A 21,324-nucleotide genomic window follows, 5' to 3' on the forward strand; every position below is an offset into this window, starting at 1 on the left:
ATAATTCTCTATGTGAAAAATGTCAAAAAGGCATTTAAAAAAGAAAACCCTCTGGGGGCGCCTGGGTGGCTCAGTCGGTTGGGCCTCTGACTTTGGCTCAGGTCATGATCTCATGGTCCATGAGTTTGAGCCCCCTGTGGGGCTCTGTGTTGACAGCTCAGAGACTGGGGCCTGCTTGGGATTCTGTGTCTCCCTCTCTCTCTGCCTGTCCCCTGCTCACGCTCTGTCTCTCTCTCTCAAAAATAATGATTTAAAAAAAATTTTTTTTAAAGAAAACCCTCTGATAAGCACTAACTAAGTTCAGCAGAGTCTTACACAAGATCAGCACCCAAAAATTAATCAATTTTCTATATACTAAACAATAAATATGTGAAATCTGAAATTAAAAACACAATATCACTTATAGTATAAGAAAATTAAATATTAAGGTATAAACTTAACAAAACACATACAGGATCTATATCCTGAAAATTACAAAATTTATTTATGTAAGATGCTGCCATTAGGAGAAACTAGGTGAAGGACACGGGGACTTCCCTGTACATTTTTTCCAACTTCCTGTGAATCTATAATTATTTCAAAATAAAAATTTTAAAAATACATGAACTGAAACAAATTGGGGAATAATAATGTGTTCTCGCACAGACAATAATGGGTGAGTGTGAGCACATGCTATGTATGAATGTGGTTGTGTGGGAACATGCTGTGAAGGGGTACAGATTGTGGGTATGTATATAGTTTGTGTGAATGAGTATGGGGTATATGTTTGTAGGCAGGCTGATCACTGTCAGCAGAATGCCGTTCAACACACATCCCAAGGTCCCAGCACCACCCTGGGAGGAAATTCTCCAGGGATCACTCTCCAGGGATTCTAAACTGCACAGAACACAAGGTGAAGGTCTTTGTCCCCCTAACAACCCCGCCTGAGGCCCCTCAACTCATCCCTACAAACACCTCCTGACATTTTCTAAGTATAATGCACCATAATTCGGTGAGAGTTACCTTCAACCATCTAGAAGCCTGGAAAGTTTCTGAAACACTTTAACCCCCTTTGCCTTCCTGGGGGTTTCCTCGAAAAGGGCTGTGGTTACTGGGTCCCTTTCATAAATGAGAAAACCAAGTTTTCAAGGGGAAAATTATTTGGAAACACAGGAGAATAATAAAGGGAATCAAGTGTGAAGAACACGTGCTCTGGAATATTCAGAAAAAAAATCTGGACTTGAATCCATACTTTACCCTTATGATGAGACACTGAGTATGCTTCTTGAAACTTCTAAAATGTAAAAGCTGCAAAATGGGGTTACACCACCCTCCCTCGACAGTTCCTGGAACATCGTAGGCCCTCATGTTTGCCATATGAATGAACTTTGGAGCCAAGACGGTGAGGCCAAATAGCATATATTCATTTCAAAATATTTTTAAGGGTAAAGACAAAATTACAGGTGATATCTTTACGTTCTTTTCACACCAGTAACACTTCAAAAACTAAGAACACTTCAATGGGTATTCCTAAAATAACTGACACACTTATAATAAAAAAATAATAATAATAAGGAGTGCCTGGGTGGCTCAGTCGGTTAGGCCTCAACTCCAGCTCAGGTTACACTCTCATCCTTTTTGAGCTGGAGCCTACGTAGGGCTCTGTGCTGGCAGCTCCAACCTTGGAGCCAACTTCGGATTCTTCTCTCCCTCTCTCTGTCCCTTCCCCTCTCACGCTCTGTCTCTCTCTCTCTCAAAATAAATAAACATTAAAAAGTTTTTTTTTTTTTAATAATAATAAGGTAACTTAAACAAACTAGTCTCTAACCTCGAAGGACAGCTACCCACTGAACCCCCGCAGCCGGGAACTGGCCCGGACCTTCGCCGGAAGTGTGCGCCGGAAGTGGGTACGACGGGCCCGCAGCTTTCTGGGACTTGTAGTTGGGGGCCCTTAGGCGCGGGCGCGGGTCAGTGTCGGGAATACTGCGCTTGCAGGTGTAGGATTCCACGTGGGAGGTGAGACGCGCAGGACAGGCAACGCTGCGGGCAGGGAGGCATTCTGTGGTTGGGATGTGGGAGTGACGCGGTGGTGGCGCAGGACCGCTGAGACCCGAAAGCCTGGCGGGGCGGCTGTGAGAGGGCTCGCGACCAAGAGGAGGTGCGGCCCGGGACCGCACGTGTGGGGATGTGGGGGTGTGTGGGGAGGGGGTGGAGGGGTGCATGGGGGGTGGGAGTCGCGACCGCCTCTGTGTCCGCCTAGCCGGACCGCGATCACCTGACACTAAACAGCCCCCAGCGCAGAAGCGGCTGCGGCTCCGAGGGGCCCATCTCTCTCGCCCGGCTTAGCTCTGGCATTGGCCGGCCTGGAGGCTTCGAAGTTGGCCGTACCGGCCATTTCTGTGCCGGTGACTGGCCTTATTCCAGGGTTTGCGGTGGATGTTAGGCGACCGAGAGGGACCCCTTTGAGAGACCTAGGTTTCTGTCCCCACAGCACTGTCCTCACACCCCAGAAATGAGGCAGGTCGGGGAAAGCGCCTCGGGGAGTGGAAATCCATTCTGAGGCAAAGCATCCAAGCTGAGAGCTCCTACTGCTCTTTCTAGAACTTCAGGAATGAAATCAGAATCCCTGAGGAAAGGGACACATCCTAGTGTTGCTGGGAGCAGCGGGATTTACTTACCTTCGTGGGTTTGGGGGAGAGGGTTGGCCTGTTCAATCCAAAGCCGTGTGGAGAGAGGTGAGGGAGGGGCAGCACGGAGAGACTAGAAAGAAAGCTCGGGAGATGGCGTGGGAAGGGCTACTGAAGAGGGATTAGTAGCAGGAGCTCAGTAACTTTTTTCCTACAGTCTTGCTGGACTGGCTGGTCTGTACCCTGCAAGGTGGACTTGATTTTCATGGCTGTTTCTCTTTCCCTGACGCCACTTTTCCAGGACGGTGACCTTCCAGAGAGGAGGAAATGACCTAGTGCCAGGTAGGTGAGTTGGGGTTTCTTCTCTGTGAAAATGCCATCTGTCTGAGAATGGACAGAACCTTTCTAGCTTGGAACAAAGAAAGAACATTAGCATGAATTGGGTGCTCATCTGGTGTCAGGTCCTGTCTTTGTTCTGTACGATCTTTTTATTGTCAGACGTCGGTGTGAGACCTGAAATATTGTATACATATGGGTGTAAGAACATTAATATGCTAAGGGCATATAGCTACCAAATGATGTCGCCAGAGTCTGCACAGGTGGCCGCTTACTTTAAATTCCACGTCAGTTTTCACTGAACCACCCTAGCTCCATGAACTTGGCCCACTCCCCAGAGCACTGCGCTGTGCTCTCCCATTGAAAGAGTCCACACAGCGTCTTTGCCTGGTCCTCTCTCAAAGCCTCCCTTTTCCTGCCAAGGCATTTCACTCGCATTGAAAGTTACTCAGAGTTCTCACCTGTTCCAGCCAGTGCTAAGTGGTGTCAGGAGAACAAACAGAATTATAAATTGTGGTGCTTTTGTGCATGAGCACATTCTGTGTGTGAAAGAATACACATCTTAAGAATAACCATTTATTAAACATTAAAAAGTTTGGTAAATGCCAGCACAGTTGTTACCAAATCACTCCCAGTAATACTTCTTAACCAAGCTGTTCATCAGAGTTACTGTGGTGGTTTTTAAGAATTCAGATTCATAGACACTACCCTCACCCCAAACCTACTAAAAGGAGAGTTTCACTTTTTTTTTCTTTAATCTTATTGGCCTCTGTACATCCAAAGATTTGTTGGATTTGTTGTGAGATATATCTCTATAAACTTAACGTGAGCGTCATTAAGGTAGGTAAGATGGGTTATTTATCTTTTATGCTCTGGTTGCTTTGTTCCCTTCACCAACATACCTACATGTTTAATTGGTCCAATAAATTGTTAAATTACTGAGTAGTACTTTTGTAAAAACTGATTTCTCATTTGTCTCCATAAAACCATTCCTCAAAAGTTACCTCGAGGTTAACACTTAGAATCATAGAATGTTTGAAATGGGAGGAGTCCGCCAGCCCCCTCTCTGCCTTGGGACTGGCATTTTACAGAGAGCTCTAAATCTGAGGGAGCTGAAGGAAAGCACCATGTCCCCTGTTGCAGAAGCAGCAGAGTCAGAAGGAAACCCCATGTCTTCTAACTCTATGCTCTTCCCTCTCCATAACTAAACAGGTGAATTATATCAGAAGTTACTTGAATAAAATATCAGGCTGGATTTTAAGGAAGAAGTAATTGGTTCTTTGCACCACCACCAGAAAGACCATCTTTTTGCTTGGCAAATACAGTTCTTAGGTACATAGGAAGAGACCGTGAGCTCTTATAAAGATCTGTTTAGAGGACAGTAAGCTGCCCCAACGGCCTAAGAGCATGCCATCTCTGTGCCTTGAAAAGGAATTGAGGACTTCAAGGGAAATTAATGTGAATGAAACCCTGTGCTCTATATATTTTCCTTCCTTTTCCTCTACCTAGGCCCTGATGAAGATTATTTATCATGAAGTTGGGAATTGCTAATATAGTGGAATTTTGAAATTCTGGTATATATTAACAACTTTTGAATTTTTTTTTTTTTTTTTTAAATTTTTTTTTTCAACGTTTATTTATTTTTGGGACAGAGAGAGACAGAGCATGAACGGGGGAGGGGCAGAGAGAGAGGGAGACACAGAATCGGAAGCAGGCTCCAGGCTCTGAGCCATCAGCCCAGAGCCCGATGCGGGGCTCGAACTCACGGACCGCGAGATCGTGACCTGGCTGAAGTCGGCCGCTTAACCGACTGCGCCACCCAGGCGCCCCACAACTTTTGAATTTAAAGAAAGACTTTATTCCACCAATATTTATTGAGTGTTCTCTTATGTACCAGACATTGTCCTTGAGTCTGAAAGGCAGGAGTCCCAATTTAACCCCTCCCTCTGTGACCTTGAGTAAGTCACTTCACTATCAGGAGCCTTGGTCTTCTCATCTGTAAAATTAGAGTGTTTACCTTGATGATCTCAAAGTTCACGTATACTTGTATCTTTTCATCATTCATTTAAGTTGAATGTGAATTTGTAACTCTCGTTTAGATCCCTAGTCAGTTGTGCTAGTTGCTGGGGATTTAAAGATTAGTTGAACATGGCCCCTATCCTTTAGAATCTTGTAGCCAATTTGGAAGACAGACTTTATAGCTATGGTAGAGATATGTGAAAAATACTATGAGATCTTGAAGGAAGAGGCATTTAACTTATCCTCACGCTTCAGAAAGGCAGTTGTTGATTGTCTTGAAACTGAAAGGAGTTGCAAGATGAATGGAAGAAATAAAAGTCAGGACAGAAGCAGCATGTAAAGGGCTATTCTAGATTACAGCATGACATTTGGTTAACTGCAGGTAATCTAGTCTGACGACAGCACTTGTCTACCTCCTGACTTCTGCATTACTGTTTTCCTGCCTCTGAGTAAATTGTTGGATCCAGCAAGGATGGGCTCTGGAAAGGAAGTGGAAAGTTACATGATATAAATAGTTTTAAGGAGTTTGACATTTGTCAGGTGGGAACAGGAAACTGCTAGTCCCATGACCTTTCCCTTTGGTTAGCCTTCAGGATACTGAGTCTACCTTGGGTGTAATTCATTAGCTCCACTGATATCAGGGGAGACTGTTCATTATTCAGATTCCTTCCCCCAGCTTTGTCTGTGGCAGAACCACTATTTTCTTTCCCTTTATCACACTGATGCCTTTCATGTGGCCAACTGTCCTACCATTTCTTATCCCGGAATCTTTAGTCTACTGCAGAGTTAGTAGTCCATCAACATATCCTTTCCATTCTTGACATGGAATTCTCCCCACCACTTTATCTGTGGGATCTTAAAAAATTAGTAACTCAGTCTTTCAGTCTCTGGATTGAAAAATGACAAAACTGGTATTTTAAAGACTTGGTAAGGATTTATTGTGGTCTAGAATAAGAAACGGGGGCCTTACCTACGACGGTGGCAGTGAAATAAAGAAGAGGTAACACTTTGAAGGGAGATTTAGGAGAGAAGAGTTCATAAGATCTGAAGTGGTTTGAAATTGCTGAGGTAGGGCGGGAGTCTTAGACCATCCAGATGACTGAGTGGAAGGAAGATGGTTAAAAAAATGAAAGGGGAAAAAAAAGATAATTGATGGACTTGAATTTCAAAAGGAAGAAGATTGAATCTAGAATGCGACGGGAGAGGTTAGCCTCATACATGAAGAAACCTTGTTCTCTGAGGTTGAGAAGAAAGTCTGGTTGAAAGGAGTGGCTAATCCTAATGCTTGACGTTCCCCCGGCCCCTGTCCTCACGGGTGTATGTATGGCACCCTGAGGTAGCAACCTCCACTTCTGCCGCTTTTCTTTCCCACCTTCACGCAGGAACTTGCAGGCTTCTTGAGCCCAATCTCATCTCTCTCTCTCCTCAGATACAGTGGAGACCTGAGAGCTTGGGAGGAAACTGCTGCCTTCCCTCATCATTACCTTCCACTGGTGACAAGTAGGGTAGTCCTATCGTTCCTGCAAGCGGCCTGGTTGTCTTCTGTTTCCTGAGGCGCGAGTGGGTAGAGCCCCTTCAGCCTCAGGCCTGAGGTGTTGGAGTTCTGAAAGTTAGTAGGTTCTTCCCTGGCCCAGAGTTGAGCTGCTTCTGTGGCTTCACTTCGTTCTCATTTTATGTATATTCTGTCAGTCTGCTTTTTAGGTGTGGCCTGTAGGCTGGTGGCAGCCCACAGACGGCTTGTTACCAGTCTGCAAAGACACAAGGAGAGACACTGAGAGTGTTTAAAATAATTCAATATTTTAATAATAATTTAATAATTTAAAAATGGCTTCGGTATTTTCTATGTCTGGGTTTTTATTTTCTAGTAACTCTTTTTTATTGTATTTTACAAAAATGTGACAAGTCTGACATATTGGAAACTTTTCAAAAGAAAGTATTCCTTCACCAGAGGTAATTTGAGAAGTGTTGCTCCATCCACAGAACTCTGGAAGGAACCAGAGTCACTGTGAAGTTAACTAAATAAATGTTTGGACGCCTGTTAAATGACAGGCATTGCTTGAGGATGCAAGGATCAGACACCTCTCTGTTCTTAAGTAACATATATCTTAGTGGGGAGAGATGGTAAATAAGAAAGCAAATGAATAAATAAGAAAATGAGATAAGGCATAAGTAGTGCAAAGAAATGAAAACAAAGAGAAGTGATAGTTTCTGGATGCTACTGTGGATTACACCATCAAGGAAATGCTTCTCTGACAGCGGTCGTTCAGCTGAGACCTGAATGAAAAGGAACCAGGTGTGTGTGGATGTGGGAAAAGAATGTTCTGGGCAGAGGGGACAGCCAGTTTAAAGGCCCTAAGTTGGGATAGGTTTGATGTTGTCAAGGATCTGCAAGGTCACTGCGGCCAAGTATGACACGTAGGGAGGAGTGACTTGGGTTGAGGTTGGAGAAGTGACAGGACCCCAGTCTGTGAAGCTTTGCAGACTAAGATGAAGGGTCTGGATTTTACTCGATGTCCGTTGCAAACCTTTGGAGGGTTTCCTGCCTGATGTGATGTTTTAAAAGATCACCCTGGCTACTATGTGGAAAATTCATTGTGTGCGGTAGCAAGTGTGGAAGCAGAGAGACAAATCGGGAGGTTGGTACAATTCACACTTAATATGGCTGTGCTCATAATCATAATCTCCAAGGTGGAGAGAAGTGAGTAGATTCTGATGTGTTTTAGAGATAGAATCGATAGGACTTGGTATGGATAAAATGTGAGGAAGAGAGGAGAGAATCAAAATGACTTCTAGGACTTTGGCTTCAGCAACTGGGTGGGTTGTGTGGTCATTTACTAAAATGAGGACCCCCTAGGCAAAAGCAGATATTGATGGAGATTTTTAGGAGCAAGAGTTCCACTGGGGCCTATTAAATTTTAAATGCCTCCTAGACATCCAAGTGCAGATGTTAAGTGGGATTTGGAGTGTAGAGGTAAGGGGAAACATTGCTGGGAATACCTAAGGATAGTATTTTATGGTATGTGTGTATGTGCTATTTTCTTTTTTCTAGGAACGTTCAACTACTTAGTTTAGAAGTAGAAAGAACATGATTGATAGGACTAGGGAAAGACTTGAAATCAGAAGTATACTTTGGGGGGGGGGGGAAGAAGTATACTTTGGCTGGGAGGGAAAAAAAAGGAGGAGTTAGCAGGTGGTGCTCTTGATAAAAGAGGTGTGATGGAAGAGAAAAAACAGGAAGATGTTTTTAAAGAGTAGGATAGTAAGAGATTAATATTTCAAAAGCAGGGTGGTCCATATAGCAAAATGGCCCTGGTTATGGTTATTGAGTTTGAAGAAATGAGGCAGAGATGATTAGCACTAAAGTAGCTAAGAAACGTGAAGTTAGAGTGTTTAGCAAATTGTTCTCTTGAGTGTTGAGATTATCAGGATAATGATAGGAATGGGTGGAAAAGACAACTCAGCAATGTCATGAGATGACAGTGACAAGGAAAGATTCAGTAACTGGACAGCTTAAGCTTGGGTGAGTTATGGACAGGAAGGGAAGGATTTGGATAAAAATAGCAAAGTGGATGAGAAGAGAAAGTTGTTCCAACAAAACTTGACTTAAATGACTCATATCCCTGAACTATACTCTTCTATACCCTTGTTGTCCAGTGCTACCAACCCCACATTCCTTCCAAGGCATTTGTGCAAATGGTTTCCAGTCGAGGAGAAATGTGCTAAATGTTTTAGAAGCTAGTAACATTCAAGGATGTTTCTTGGGGCTTCACTGAGGAAGGGCAAGGCTGTCTGGACTCTGCTCAGAGGAAGCTGCACTGAGCTGTGATGCTGGAGAACCACAGTTGGTCTCCATAGGTAAGAACATGAGCCTGGACACCTGCCTATTAGAATCTTTGTTTCTTCAAATTTAAATAGTGATGGGTCCCCAGGGGTGTAGTTTAGGAATTGATGTTTCCTAAATTTTTTTTTTTTTTTTTTTTTTTGGCACAAAGGATGTTTCTGATTATTCTATGCAGCCAAAGAATTTGGCTTGTTAAGGATTGGAGAATGTAGGGGCGCCTGGGTGCTTCAGTTGGTTAAGCATCTGAATCTTGGCTTCAGCTCAGGTCATGATCTCACAGTTCATGAATTCGAGTCCACATTGGGCTCTCGTCTGACAGTATGGAGCCTGCTTGGGATTCTCTCTCTCCCTCTCTGCCCCTCTTCTGCTGACATGCGTGCTCGCTCGTTCTCTCTCTCTCAAAATAAATAAATAAACTTTAAATTAAAAAAAAAGAATTGGAGAATGTAGCTTTACTGAGTCATCTTAAAAACCATACCCCTTATAAAATCATCCCTTGGGACTGAATTTGCTTTCTGTACAGTTACCCGATCCTTCTTGTCTCCCAGTTGTGATCTCTCAGACCAAGGTGAAGATCATTATATGATGGAAAATAAACTCCAAAGGAATCAGTTAGGCATCATGGCAGATTATAAGCCCAGGCTAATTCATGAAAGAGGAGTCCCTTTTTTAATATTCCCGGAGTTCTTTCTGAAGTTCTCTGGTCTGTGGAGAAAGCTAAGGCCTCAAAGGATAGTCTCCACATACTGATCTCCCTTTTTCTAGTCACTTACTCCCCCACCCCTTCCTTTTCAGAAGTTTGTGGTCTTTCCCATTTACACTGACCTTCTTATCTGAACTCTTGTCTTTTCCCACATTTTCCCCACATTGGCCTTGTACTATCTCTGCTTGACTTTATTTTCATTAAATATCCCTTGCCCTACAATGTCTAGTTTCCATTGCTTCTTTTCTTACACATTCAGGGATTTATCCATTTTCCCCTTCTGAATAGAAGAAAATACTTTTGATGAGACAAAATTTCATACCATAAAGTAAAATATGAATATAACTGACAGTTTTTCTCAAAAAACATTTTGACTGCTTAAATCAAAGAAGTTAAACATTTTTGATATAATAATTCATTTTTAGGTATCTACTGTAAGGAAATAATCAGTACTCCAACTGAAAATCATGGAGAATGATAAGTCATTATAGAATTATTTAAAATACTGAAGGGGCACCTGGGTGACTCAGTCAGTTAAGCATTCAACTCTTGATTTTGGCTCAGGTCATGATCTCACGGTTCATGAGTTTGAGCCCTGCATCAGTCTCTGTGCTGGCTGTGCAGAACCTGCTTGGGATTCTCTCTCTCCCTCTTTCTGTGACCATCCCCCACTTGTTCTCTCTCTCTCAAAATAGATAGATAGATAGATAGATAGATAGATAGATAGATAGATAGATAGATAAAATGAAATAGTGAAAAAATTACTCACCAAACATATCAGAAGGTGTTGGTTATACAAATTATAGTGGAACATATAAGAGAAAAATGTGTACCCATTAAAAAATTCAATGATAAAAAATTTTTAGGGGTGCTTGGGTGGCTCAGTCAGTTGAGTATCTGACTCTTGATTTTGGTTCAGGTCATGGTCCTAGGGTCATGGAATTGAGTCCGATGTGGGGCTCCATGGAGCCTGCTTAGGCTTCTCTCTCTCTCTGTCCCTCTCTCCCACTTGTGTTCTGTCTCTAAAATTAAAAAAAAAATTGTTTTAAATAATTTTAAATGTTTGTTTATTTATTTTGAGAGAGAGAGTGAGCATGGTGAGGCGGAGAGAGGGAGAGAGAGAATCCCAAGCAGCCTCCACACTCAGCACTCAGTGTGGAGCCTGACACAAGGTTCGATCTCTTGAACTGCTAGATCATGACCTGAGCCAAAATCAAGAGTTGATGCTTAACCGACTGAGCCACCCAGGCGCCCCCACAAAAGGCTTTTTCACAGATGTAAGATACATATATACTTACTAGATTAAACCATGTGAAATTGCCATCCCGTAGTAAAAACAGACATTGTACAAAACCACCAAAAAGAAATAGCCTGTAATAATGGCTATCGGGTTTTTTTCCTGCCTCTGTCCACATGGTTCTCTTCCCTCAGTGACTATGGCTCTTGAACCATTATTTTCAACTAAACCTGGGAGGTGAGGCAAGCACCACAGAGTGAAGAAGTCCCTGTAAGTAGTGAGAGGCCTGTGCTTTCATTTTCTTTATATAAACATAATGCCTGTGCTCTATGCTTCCAGTTTCAGTCTCAATGCTAGGTCAGTCTAGTTTTAGTATAGTATCTCAGTATAGTTTCGTATGGTATCTCAGTATAGTTTTAATGTTTATTATAATATACTGCTAATTTTCAGTTTATCAGTATTTTATATTTTATATTGACTTATTTAAATCATAAATGAGGATTTAGCTCTTTTACATTATTTTCCCCAACATTCATCCACGATTAATGCTTACATTGCTTTGACTTCATAACGCTTGTTCCCTGCAGGGTAAAGTAGTGTACTATAATTACAGTTCCTTTTTTTTTTTTTTTTTTTCCTTTCCTAAAGCTAATGCTTGCTTTTTAAAGTATTTTATTTGGGGTGATTTTCCATGCTGTTTTATAGTGGCTTGGTTAATTATTATAGTTTTCTCTTATGTAACAACAGTCGATTCAACTTAACTGTCTATTTTATTGACTTCTTTGCTCACTGCGATTTCTTGTATTGTGTATCATCTTCTTCACAATCACTTTTCCTCCAAATGGAAGATAATGCTCAATTATTTCAGGCTTCCAGTATTGTTTATTGGTAGTTCGGTGTTAATATATTAATTCTCATTTATTTGCACACAACCTGCCATTTCTGTCTGGATGCTTTTGTGTTTTCTGGTATTTTTTTTTTCCTTGAAGTCCTGAAGTTTCACATACAATTTTTAGCATTCAGTGAGCACTGAATTGTGAATTCTAAGAAATATTTTTATCTGTTACTGCTTTGATCATTTCTCTCCCTCCCTTCAGTCTTCACCATATTCACGGAACTACTACAAAATGGGCTTTTAGGGGCGCCTGGGTGGCGCAGTCGGTTAAGCGTCCGACTTCAGCCAGGTCACGATCTCGCAGTCCGTGAGTTCGAGCCCCGCCTCAGGCTCTGGGCTGATGGCTCAGAGCCTGGAGCCTGTTTCCGATTCTGTGTCTCCCTCTCTCTCTGCCCCTCCCCCGTTCATGCTCTGTCTCTGTCCCAAAAATAAATAAACGTTGAAAAAAAAACAAAAAACAAAATGGGCTTTTACTTTTGTCTTTCCATCTGTCTCTTTTTTTACTCTGCATTCTAGGAGAATCCCTCAGTCTTCCATCTTAGCCATGTATTCATTTTGCTTCTCGACCCATTGAGATCGTAGACCTTAGGATCAGACAGCTTGACGGTAGCTGTGACATAAGTTACTTAACCTTTTCAACCTTGGGTTTCCTCATGTGTAGAATGGATGTCATAAGAGTTCCTCTTACATAAGATTGTGCAACTAGTGCCTGAGTATTTCAAATGGGCATGACAGGGATAGTTGTAATCCTTTTCAGTCCTTTTATTAATTTGAAAGAATTCTGATTATTTTTCATAGCAATGTGTTTATATTTTATTAGATTATGTTGTTTTTCTAGATGCGATATCCTCTCAGATTTCTCTGGGATTTTAATGATGTACCTTTTAAATTCTGTTTCCTCTGGTCATTATTTCTTGAGTTTATGCCAGTCTTCATTTATGTTAGTTTTCTGCTTTTTTTTTTTTTTTTCAGTCTGCTTATATTGTTTTTATTGTCTCATTTTTTTTTTCAAAAGGCTTATGTTCACAGTATGACACTGGAGTATGTATCCTCAGCTGATGCTTGGCCCTCTTTGGTGCATGCATGCTGTACTTATAGAGGACACCTCTGCTGATTGGGTTTGAGACAGATATAAGAATCCAGATGGTGGGTGGTTGTAAACCCCTTTTTTAAGGTTGCCTTTTCAGTGCAAAATTACCTGGGATGTGCCCTGCTTCTCAATCTCTAGCTCTGAGATATCTCTCTTATCAGAAATCCCACTTCAAGGGTTACCTCGAGCCTTACTCTGGGCACATGTGGAGTCAGTTGCTTCTTTTTGTACTTTAATCAACCCTTTCATTGTGCAGGTTCAGTATTACCTCAACTTCTGCTTTTCTCTCCAGCGCAAATAATACTATTAGGAGTTTTTCTTTGGCAGACCATTTATTTTGTTCTTGAGGCTTTCTGTGGGGCCACTACCCTTAGCCACCCAATGTTTCATTTTTTTGTAGGGAAGAGGGTGCTTGGGAGAGTGGTGCTGCTAATGGCAACAACTTGTCCAGCCATTAGAAATGCCTAACATTAGGGGCGCCTCGGTGGCTCAGTCAGTTAAGTGTCCGACTTCAGCTCAGGTCATGATCTCGCAGTCTGTGAGTTCGAGCCCCGCGTCAGGCTCTGACGCTGACATCTCAGAGCCTGGAGCCTGCTTTGGATTCTGTGTCTCCCTCTCTGGTCCTTCCCCTCTTGAACTCTGTCTCTTTCTCTCTCTCTCTCTCTCTCCAAAGTAGATAAACAAAACTAAAAAAAAAAGAAAAGAAATGCCTAACATGAATTAATAAACATGTTTCCAGGGTAAACCTCTCTTTATAACTGTTGATTCTGAGTTTGGAATTTGAATTTCTAGGATTTGTTGAGATCTTAGTCTTTTGGAAGCCCTTTTCTCTGTATGTGATTTGAGCTGTGCATTTGGGTTTTGGCTTTTTTGTTTGTTTATTTGTTTTTGGTTTTTGTTTTGTTTTGCTTTGTTTTGTTTTTTGGGTTTTTTTGGATTCTCCATCAGTTCTCATTCATCTGCTCTTTATCATCTAGGAGCTTCTCAACATTTTTATTCTGCTAATTGTGGCCTATTTTTACAAGACTATTGTGGACTTCTTTTTTGTCACCTCAGTGTAATATTAAGATACTCACTCTAATTGTTTTGATGAACATACATACTCGTAAGTCTAAAATCTACATTCCTGGCACAGTTCTCTCTCAGGAGTTCCAGGCCCATATTACTGAACAGTACAAGAACAGCACCACAAATTAAACAAGGCACTTTGTGTTTGTTATTGGTCCGCACTTTCCCATTCCAGCCTGTCTTACCAAGTACACCCCCATACCTGGTCAATTCAAGGATCCTGGTGGGTGCCTCCTTCCCCTCCTAAGTTTAGTCAGTCATCATGTGATTTACAATGAATTTCTCCCTTTGTCTTGATAACCATCCTTATCACTTTGCTTCTGATTTGCTGCAGCAATTGTTTCTCTACCTAAAGTCTTGCTTATTTCTGATGGTGTTTAAAATCACAAAATCAGGTATTTTGCTCCCCATTGAAGTCCTTTAAATCCCTGAGGGTTGTAATCCTAAATCCTTATAGTACACGCCAAGCCCTTTGTTCTGGCTCCTGCCTTCCTCTTAAGAGCACACTTTTTACCACTGTCACCTGTTTTATATCCTCCACAAGGAGTTGTGTATAGTTTTCTGGAGCATGTCATATTTTCTCTGCATTTTCACTCCCCCCCCCCCCGCCCCTTCCATTTGCTCCCAGAAATCTTCCCCAAGGTTTGGGTTGAATGCCTGTACTCTGTGCTCCCATGACTGGTTGTGCGTGCATCTGTTGTCATACTTATGGTTATCACTGTTGATACTGTCTTTCTTCCTAGTAGGCTCTAGCTTGTTAAGCAGAAGAATTTCTATTTTCTTCTTTGTATCCCCAGCACCTTTTAAAGTGGATTACCAATTTAAATGCAAATTTAATTAAAGTACAATGAAGTAAAGTGAAATGAAATGTTATTTGTGACAAGGACACATTCATTGCCTATGCAAGGTTAGGGGAAGAACAGTTTTTTTTTTGTTTGTTTAAAAGCTGAGACAAGATTTCTGCCTTGTGTAGCTAAGCCTTCTCTCCTTCTGACATTAACCCAAAGGACATGACTATAAGGACGAGACTGAACCTTTTCCTAGTTACTAAATCTTCAAGCATTAGGCATTCTAGTTCCAAAATCTTGAAATCTACTCTTTGTATGTTCTTATCACTGAATTCTCTTTGTTCCCTAGGAGATTTGAATGAAAATTCTCTGGAGAATCTTCAAGAAAAAAGACTTAGGGATCTATTACGTAGGGGCTTTTCTGCTGGCTAATTTTAGAAGATATGGCCAGCACAATAACAGAGTCAGGATTGTATTGTGAATCTTCCAGGAGAAGGGTACAGGAATCCTGAACTAGATTGTTCCCTTTGTCAGAAGTAGGGAGAAGCATCTTCTGTATTTCTAGAAACAAGAGCAGTATGGTGACTCTTCAAAGTGATGATTATAAAAACATGGCAAGTGAAGAATATTTGTCTTTGAAAGTCCCAAGCCAAGTGGCCACAAAGGGCTCCTCAGTGACTTTCTGCAAAAATGAGCCCCAGGATACTCAGAAAAGTAAAAGTCTGTTTATAACTGAAGAAGGCACTGAGAGAAAAGTCTTGGGAGGAGAAAGTCCTCCCACGGACCATTGTTCAGAGAACCTTCAAATTAAACTTTTGTCTGATGTAACAGAACTGGTCTCGCCATTGGTCAGTGGTGAGGCGACTTGCCAGAATGGCCAGTTGAGAGAATCTTTGGATCACTTTGACTGTAACTGCAAAGACATTTGTGGTTGGAAATCACAAGTGGTCGGTCGTAGTCATCGGAGAGCTCATACAGAGGAGAAACCCTGCAACCATTACCACTGCAGGAAAAGACATAACAACAGCTCAGGCAGTAATCCGTGTGAGAAAATCCACACTGCAGAGAAGCTACACAGATGTAGTCAGTGTGGTAAGGACTTCAGCGAGCGCTCAGAACTACTACTTCATCAAAGACGCCACGCAGAAGAAAAGCCCTACAAATGTGAGCAGTGTGGGAAGGGCTTCACGAGGAGCTCCAGTCTCCTCATCCATCGAGCAGTCCACACGGATGAGAAACCCTATAAGTGTGACAAGTGCGGAAAAGGCTTCACAAGGAGTTCAAGTCTGCTCATTCATCACGCAGTCCATACAGGCGAGAAGCCTTATAAATGTGACAGGTGCGGGAAGGGCTTTAGTCAGAGCTCCAAACTGCACATTCATCAACGAGTGCACACTGGCGAGAAGCCCTATGAGTGTGGGGAGTGTGGTATGAGCTTCAGTCAGCGCTCCAACCTGCACATCCACCAGCGAGTCCACACTGGGGAGAGGCCCTACAAATGTGGGGAATGTGGGAAGGGCTTCAGTCAGAGTTCGAACCTTCACATTCACCGGTGCATACACACAGGTGAGAAGCCCTTCCAGTGCTACGAATGTGGGAAGGGCTTTAGCCAGAGCTCTGATCTCCGCATCCATCTCAGAGTCCACACTGGAGAGAAGCCCTATCACTGTGGCAAGTGTGGGAAGGGATTTAGCCAGAGCTCAAAACTCCTCATCCACCAGAGAGTGCATACTGGAGAGAAGCCCTATGAGTGCAGCAAGTGTGGGAAGGGCTTCAGCCAGAGCTCCAACCTGCACATCCACCAGCGGGTTCATAGGAAAGATCCTATTAAATAAGGTCTACTGGAAAGACTTAAACATTTTTAATATCACTCTTCCCTTTATATTCTCAGGAGAGAGATCATAGGTTATTCAGATATGTTCCCTCACTGAAATTTATTCATTCATTTAAAGTATTTAAGTACCAAGCACTTTGTCATGCTATTCAGAGAACCGATTGTTCTGGTTCCTCAGATGGGTAGAGTGAAATATCTGTACTTTGCAGTTCAGCCAGTGTTATTAGAACTGTATATCCTACCCCGCATTTTTAAGTGCAAAAAACTTTATATTTGTGCAAGCAGAACATGTTTCCCTTTGTTCACATTCTGAGAAATTGAAACTCTGGTTTCTCTTCAAATCATGTGCCTTGTGTTTTTCCTATTTCCTTCCAGCCTTGATGAGCTCTCTCTGAACTGTGATTGCACGTGTTTTAGGTCAAGGGAGTGTTGGGAGATACTATGGGCATGAAATCTCTTGTGTTCATGAAAAAAAATATACCAACAGTGTGTGGCCACGTGGCAGGTGGTAGAGAGGAGCTACTTGTGTGGTACACCCCATACACTGTTTTACAGAATATTGAACCCACCCCCCTAAGGCAGCTGCCTAGGAACAGAAGTAGTTCTTTTTCCTGGGTGCAGCTGGTCTATTGGTGTTCTTCCAGATCTCACCACTTCAGATGACCCCCCACCACCAAACTAAAGCCAAATAGGGTACATATACCATGTTGAAACATAGCAGAAATGAAATATATCTAAATGTATTTAATTCCTCACTACCTCATTTCCTTAATTTTCTTCAGCACTCATGTCTGCGATAAGTAAAACAAAGGAGTCCAGAGAGAAAATTTCTAGTATTTTTCTCTTTGGGCTTATCTCTTGTTTTAATATTTGCTGTACCCCCCAAAAGCCATTTGTTTTCACAGAATCCCCAGCCTGTTTAGGTCTCACTACAGATCTAGAAGTCTGATTTATAAAATTATTCTTATATTTGGCTGAAAGTACTTCACATAAAAATAGCTATATGGGGCACCTGGGTGGCTCAGTTGGTTAAGCCTCCGACTCCACTCAGGTCATGATCTCACATTTTGTGAGTTTGAACCCCATGAGAGGCTGTGTGCTGACTGCTCCGAGCCTGGAGCCTGTTTTCAGATTCTGTGTCTCCCTCTGTCTCTCTGCCCCTCCCTGCTCACACTCTGTCTCTCTCAAAAATAAATAAATGTGAAAAAAAAATAGCTATATAAAAACATTTTAACCTATTTGGAGAGTATGTTTGGGATGACCAGGCTTAAAATATGCAATGTATCACATATAATTCACTTGCAGTGTGAAGCTAGGACACTTCAAAGAGACATTTGTCCCCTAGAAATTGATACAAGAAGCGGAAGCAACAGTTGAAAGAAAAGTGATTATGTACATAACTAAATTGAAATTTACTATACAATGAGCAGCCCTCATTTTCTCACTAATGGTTAATGATTCCTCAAGCAGTTCTCAGGTGGTTACCTAGTGTTTCATATCCCAGTTTTCCACCAATAACTAGTATCCATATATGAAAAATATGGATGCTTATTAGCTTGAGAACATGGGGTTATAACTAATATATCCTGACCAAGGTAAGCTGAAGTAGTTAACTGGACATAGATAACAGGAAAAGTATACATTAATTTTGGGGAAACAGCTCATCTCTATTAAGGAATAAAGAAGAGAGATTAAGACATTTGCCTTTAAGAGATAGTTCCAGAATATTTGACTCCACCCTTGAGTAAGCGTTCCATATGCAATGATTAGGGTGATGATTAAGCATCTGCCCTTTAGCCATTCCATAATGTCTCACTTGTTTGGGTACTCTAAGGCAACATCACAAATGATGTGATTCTGTTTCACCAATCTCTAGAATAATGAATGAATGCCTCTCATTCCTTCTACCCTCATAGATCATACCTGAGTATCTATTCAGGATTTCACTCTTTGTCACATATGTCTTCTAACTCCCTGATATATGGAATCTAACTGGGGTTTGGAGCCAAATATGATCACAAGAACCTGTGTGTTTTGAGGATAGAGGGAGGTCGGAAGTCCAAATCTCAAATGGTTATAAAATAGCTTATTTTTCCAAATTTCCTTTTATACATAACTTATGATATCAATTTTTTTAACTATGTTTAGTTTTTACTATTTTCTTTTAAGCATCATCTTCCTTAATACAATTGAAATATGATCAGAGTCCTTGGGAAGCATTTAACGGATTATGGGAAAGAAGTTTGTGGAAAAGAGGGATTTACACGTGAAAATACAGGGGGAACAACAGGGGATATGTCACATTTCATCAGATCTTAAGAAACCATTGATTGTGAAAAAAGCACTTTGCTAAGATACATCCCAATTTCATGAAAAAAATATATGTGTGCTTTAGGATTGTTGAAGAAGAGTTTTTTTCAGAGTTCAAGGGTTGCCCTAGGCTTGATACTTGATTTGAACAAAGACCTTTGGCTATTCTCACTAATCATCAGTTATATTCAGTTGATAATTCTGTCACTATATAGGTTACAGATTATTTGTTGAGTACTTGGAACACTTTTACAATTCTTAAAATTCTTACCTATTCATTGGGTGCTGTTCCTTCTGTATGGGTTGTTTAATATCTTAAAGTCAAAATACTAGTGAATATGTGATCACTACTTGTCACATTTCCAAATTATAATGTTTAACTTTTTTAAGATTTTATTTTTAAGTAATCTCTACAACAAACATGAGGCTCAAATTCCCAACCCCGAGATCAAGAGTTGCATGTTCTACCAACTGAGCCAGCCGGGCACCCCTGATATTTTAATTTTTCCTTCCCACCCCCCACCCTGACAGCCAGAGTTAGGGGATAGAACGAAATATGGAAATTCCCATGGCTTTCCCATTGTACTTTCATTGATGAGAAAGCATCATGACTGGTCATGGAGTACAAGACTATACCCTAGGTAATGAAAGCCAACAAAAGTTCAAAGCAACATGCCCAAAGAAGTTGCAAGAGTAAAACTGGCACCAGATTGGTACCTGAAGGCAGGTAATAACAGCAAGTAGGTTCAAGAGTTAGATCTGGGAAAAGCTAATACATAGGAACATGTGGCAAGGGCCACAGAAATGTCAGCATATGGTCAACCCAAGCAAAATGACTAGCAGAGAAAAGGCTAGAAAATGCGCTTTTTGTTAAACATCTCTCTGGACAGCATTAAAATGCTAAAAAGAAATTTTTTACATTTATAAAACCACAGCAATAAAGGACAGGAGGAAGACCATAACAAACAAATCTCAACAAAAATTTGAAAGATGGAAGGGGGGTGGCTATTGTATCAGAGCAGAAACAGGCACCATTTAAACTGCTTGCATATGAAGATAAGGACAAAAAGTAACCAGTTTGGCTCCAGTCTCAGAAATGCTTAATACTGTGGAAGACAGGAGTGAGACATGAAGGGAAAGCAGTGAAGTTAATGGCCAAGTGTATATGGAACATTCACTTAACCCCATACACCTATGCCCTCCTCTCCAACCCCTGTGCCTTTGCCAACCAGACATTTACCCTCCAGCAAGAGGTGGGGAGTTCTTTGCAGAAATTGGCCCGGAGGGAGAGACCTGTATTCTGGCATTTGAGAATCCAACAGTAAAACAGTTATCTTCTATCTCCAATACTTATAGCTTCAAAATGCACGAAATAAAAACTGATAAAATTGGGGCACGTGGGTGGCTCAGTCGGTTAAGTGTCTGACTTTGGCTCAGGTCATGATCTCACGACTCATGAGTTCAAGCCCCGCATTGGGCTCTATGCTGACAGCTCAGAGCTTGGAGCCTGTTTTGGATTCTGTAACTCCCTCTCTCTCTGCCGCCCGCCTCCCCCCCCCCCCCCCCCACACACACACACACACTCGTGCTCTGTCTCTCTCTCTCAAAAATAAAATAAAAACATTGAAAAAAATTTTTTGAATGATAAAATTGAAGGGTGCGTGGCTGACTCAGCCAGTGGAGCATGCGACACTTGATCTCACAGTTGTGAGTTTGAGCCCTGTGTTGGGCTAGGAACCTACTTAAAAAAAAAAAAAAAAAATCTGATAAAATTGAAATAAATGTAGACAAATAAATGTATGGTTATTTCAAGTATTTCAACACTTAAGTGATACCACAAATAGAAAATCAGTTAAGGCTGCTTAACCGAGTTACCCAGGTGAAGGGCAATCCAGTTGTAAACAAAGACACGCTGAAACTCTGCAAAATGTTCTTATGTTAGCTACTTGACTATTAAGATTCTCTTAAAGTTTTAAACTGTCAAAAAAACAATCAGTTAAGGGTAAAAAAGACCATCAACTAATTTGATTAAATGACATACATAGAACACCACCCAACAACAGCATAATGTACATTCTTTTCAGGTGCAAATATTGTGAGCTATAAAACGAGTTTCAAATGATTTAAAAGAATGGAAACTATACAAGGTACGTATAACCAGAAAATAATTAAATTAAAAATCACTAACAGATATCTGAAGAACCCCAGATATTTGGAAATTAAGTCACCCTCCTAAATGAGCCATGAAGAGGAGGTAAAAAGGAAAATTTGAAAATATTTTGAACTGAAAGTATATACCGAAATATTTGGACCTACTAAAGCAGTGTGGAATTTTAAACTTTATGCCAATAAATTCAACAACTTAGGTGAAATGTCAAAACTCCTTGACAAGCAAAAACTACCAAAACTCACTCAAGAAGAAAAGAAATGTGAGTAGCCCTAAAAGTTGAATTTGTAGCTGACAACCTTCCCCCACAAAAAAAAAAGTGCAGACCCAGATGGCACAAATGAATTCTACAAATATTTAAGGGAGACAGAGCAACAATTCTATACAAATTCTCTTCTAGGAAGAAACACTTAACAACCCATTTGTGAGC

At 41.3% G+C, this 21,324-nt stretch overlaps 1 protein-coding gene and 1 long non-coding RNA gene across 3 annotated transcripts in view; one reads left to right on the forward strand and one right to left on the reverse strand.

Moving 5' to 3' along the window:
* Positions 1-1,900: 1,900 nt before the first annotated feature.
* On the forward strand, positions 1,901-16,758 carry ZNF239 (zinc finger protein 239). The gene is made up of 3 exons (XM_086680318.1): positions 1,901-1,995; positions 2,824-2,948; positions 14,933-16,758. Exon 3 carries the CDS (start codon positions 15,162-15,164, stop codon positions 16,416-16,418), a length of 1,257 nt encoding a protein of 418 aa, XP_086536444.1. The 5' UTR covers positions 1,901-1,995; positions 2,824-2,948; positions 14,933-15,161; the 3' UTR covers positions 16,419-16,758.
* The window catches only part of LOC147576055 (uncharacterized), a 93,078-nt gene continuing 76,534 nt past the window's right edge, over positions 4,781-21,324 (reverse strand). For both annotated transcript variants that reach the window (XR_015241706.1, XR_015241705.1), the window contains one exon: positions 4,781-6,709. This is a non-coding gene — a long non-coding RNA (uncharacterized LOC147576055). The remainder of the gene's footprint in view (positions 6,710-21,324) is intronic.

Source organism: Puma concolor, chromosome D2 (genome assembly GCF_028749965.1).
Source record: "Puma concolor isolate L17-30 chromosome D2, mPumCon1.1.hap2, whole genome shotgun sequence".
Taxonomy (NCBI): Eukaryota; Metazoa; Chordata; class Mammalia; order Carnivora; family Felidae; genus Puma; species Puma concolor.

Coding starts and splice junctions, on each gene's coding strand:
- ZNF239 (XM_086680318.1), top strand. CDS start 15,162: ATGGTGACTCTTCAAAGTGATGATTATAAAAACATGGCAAGTGAAGAA.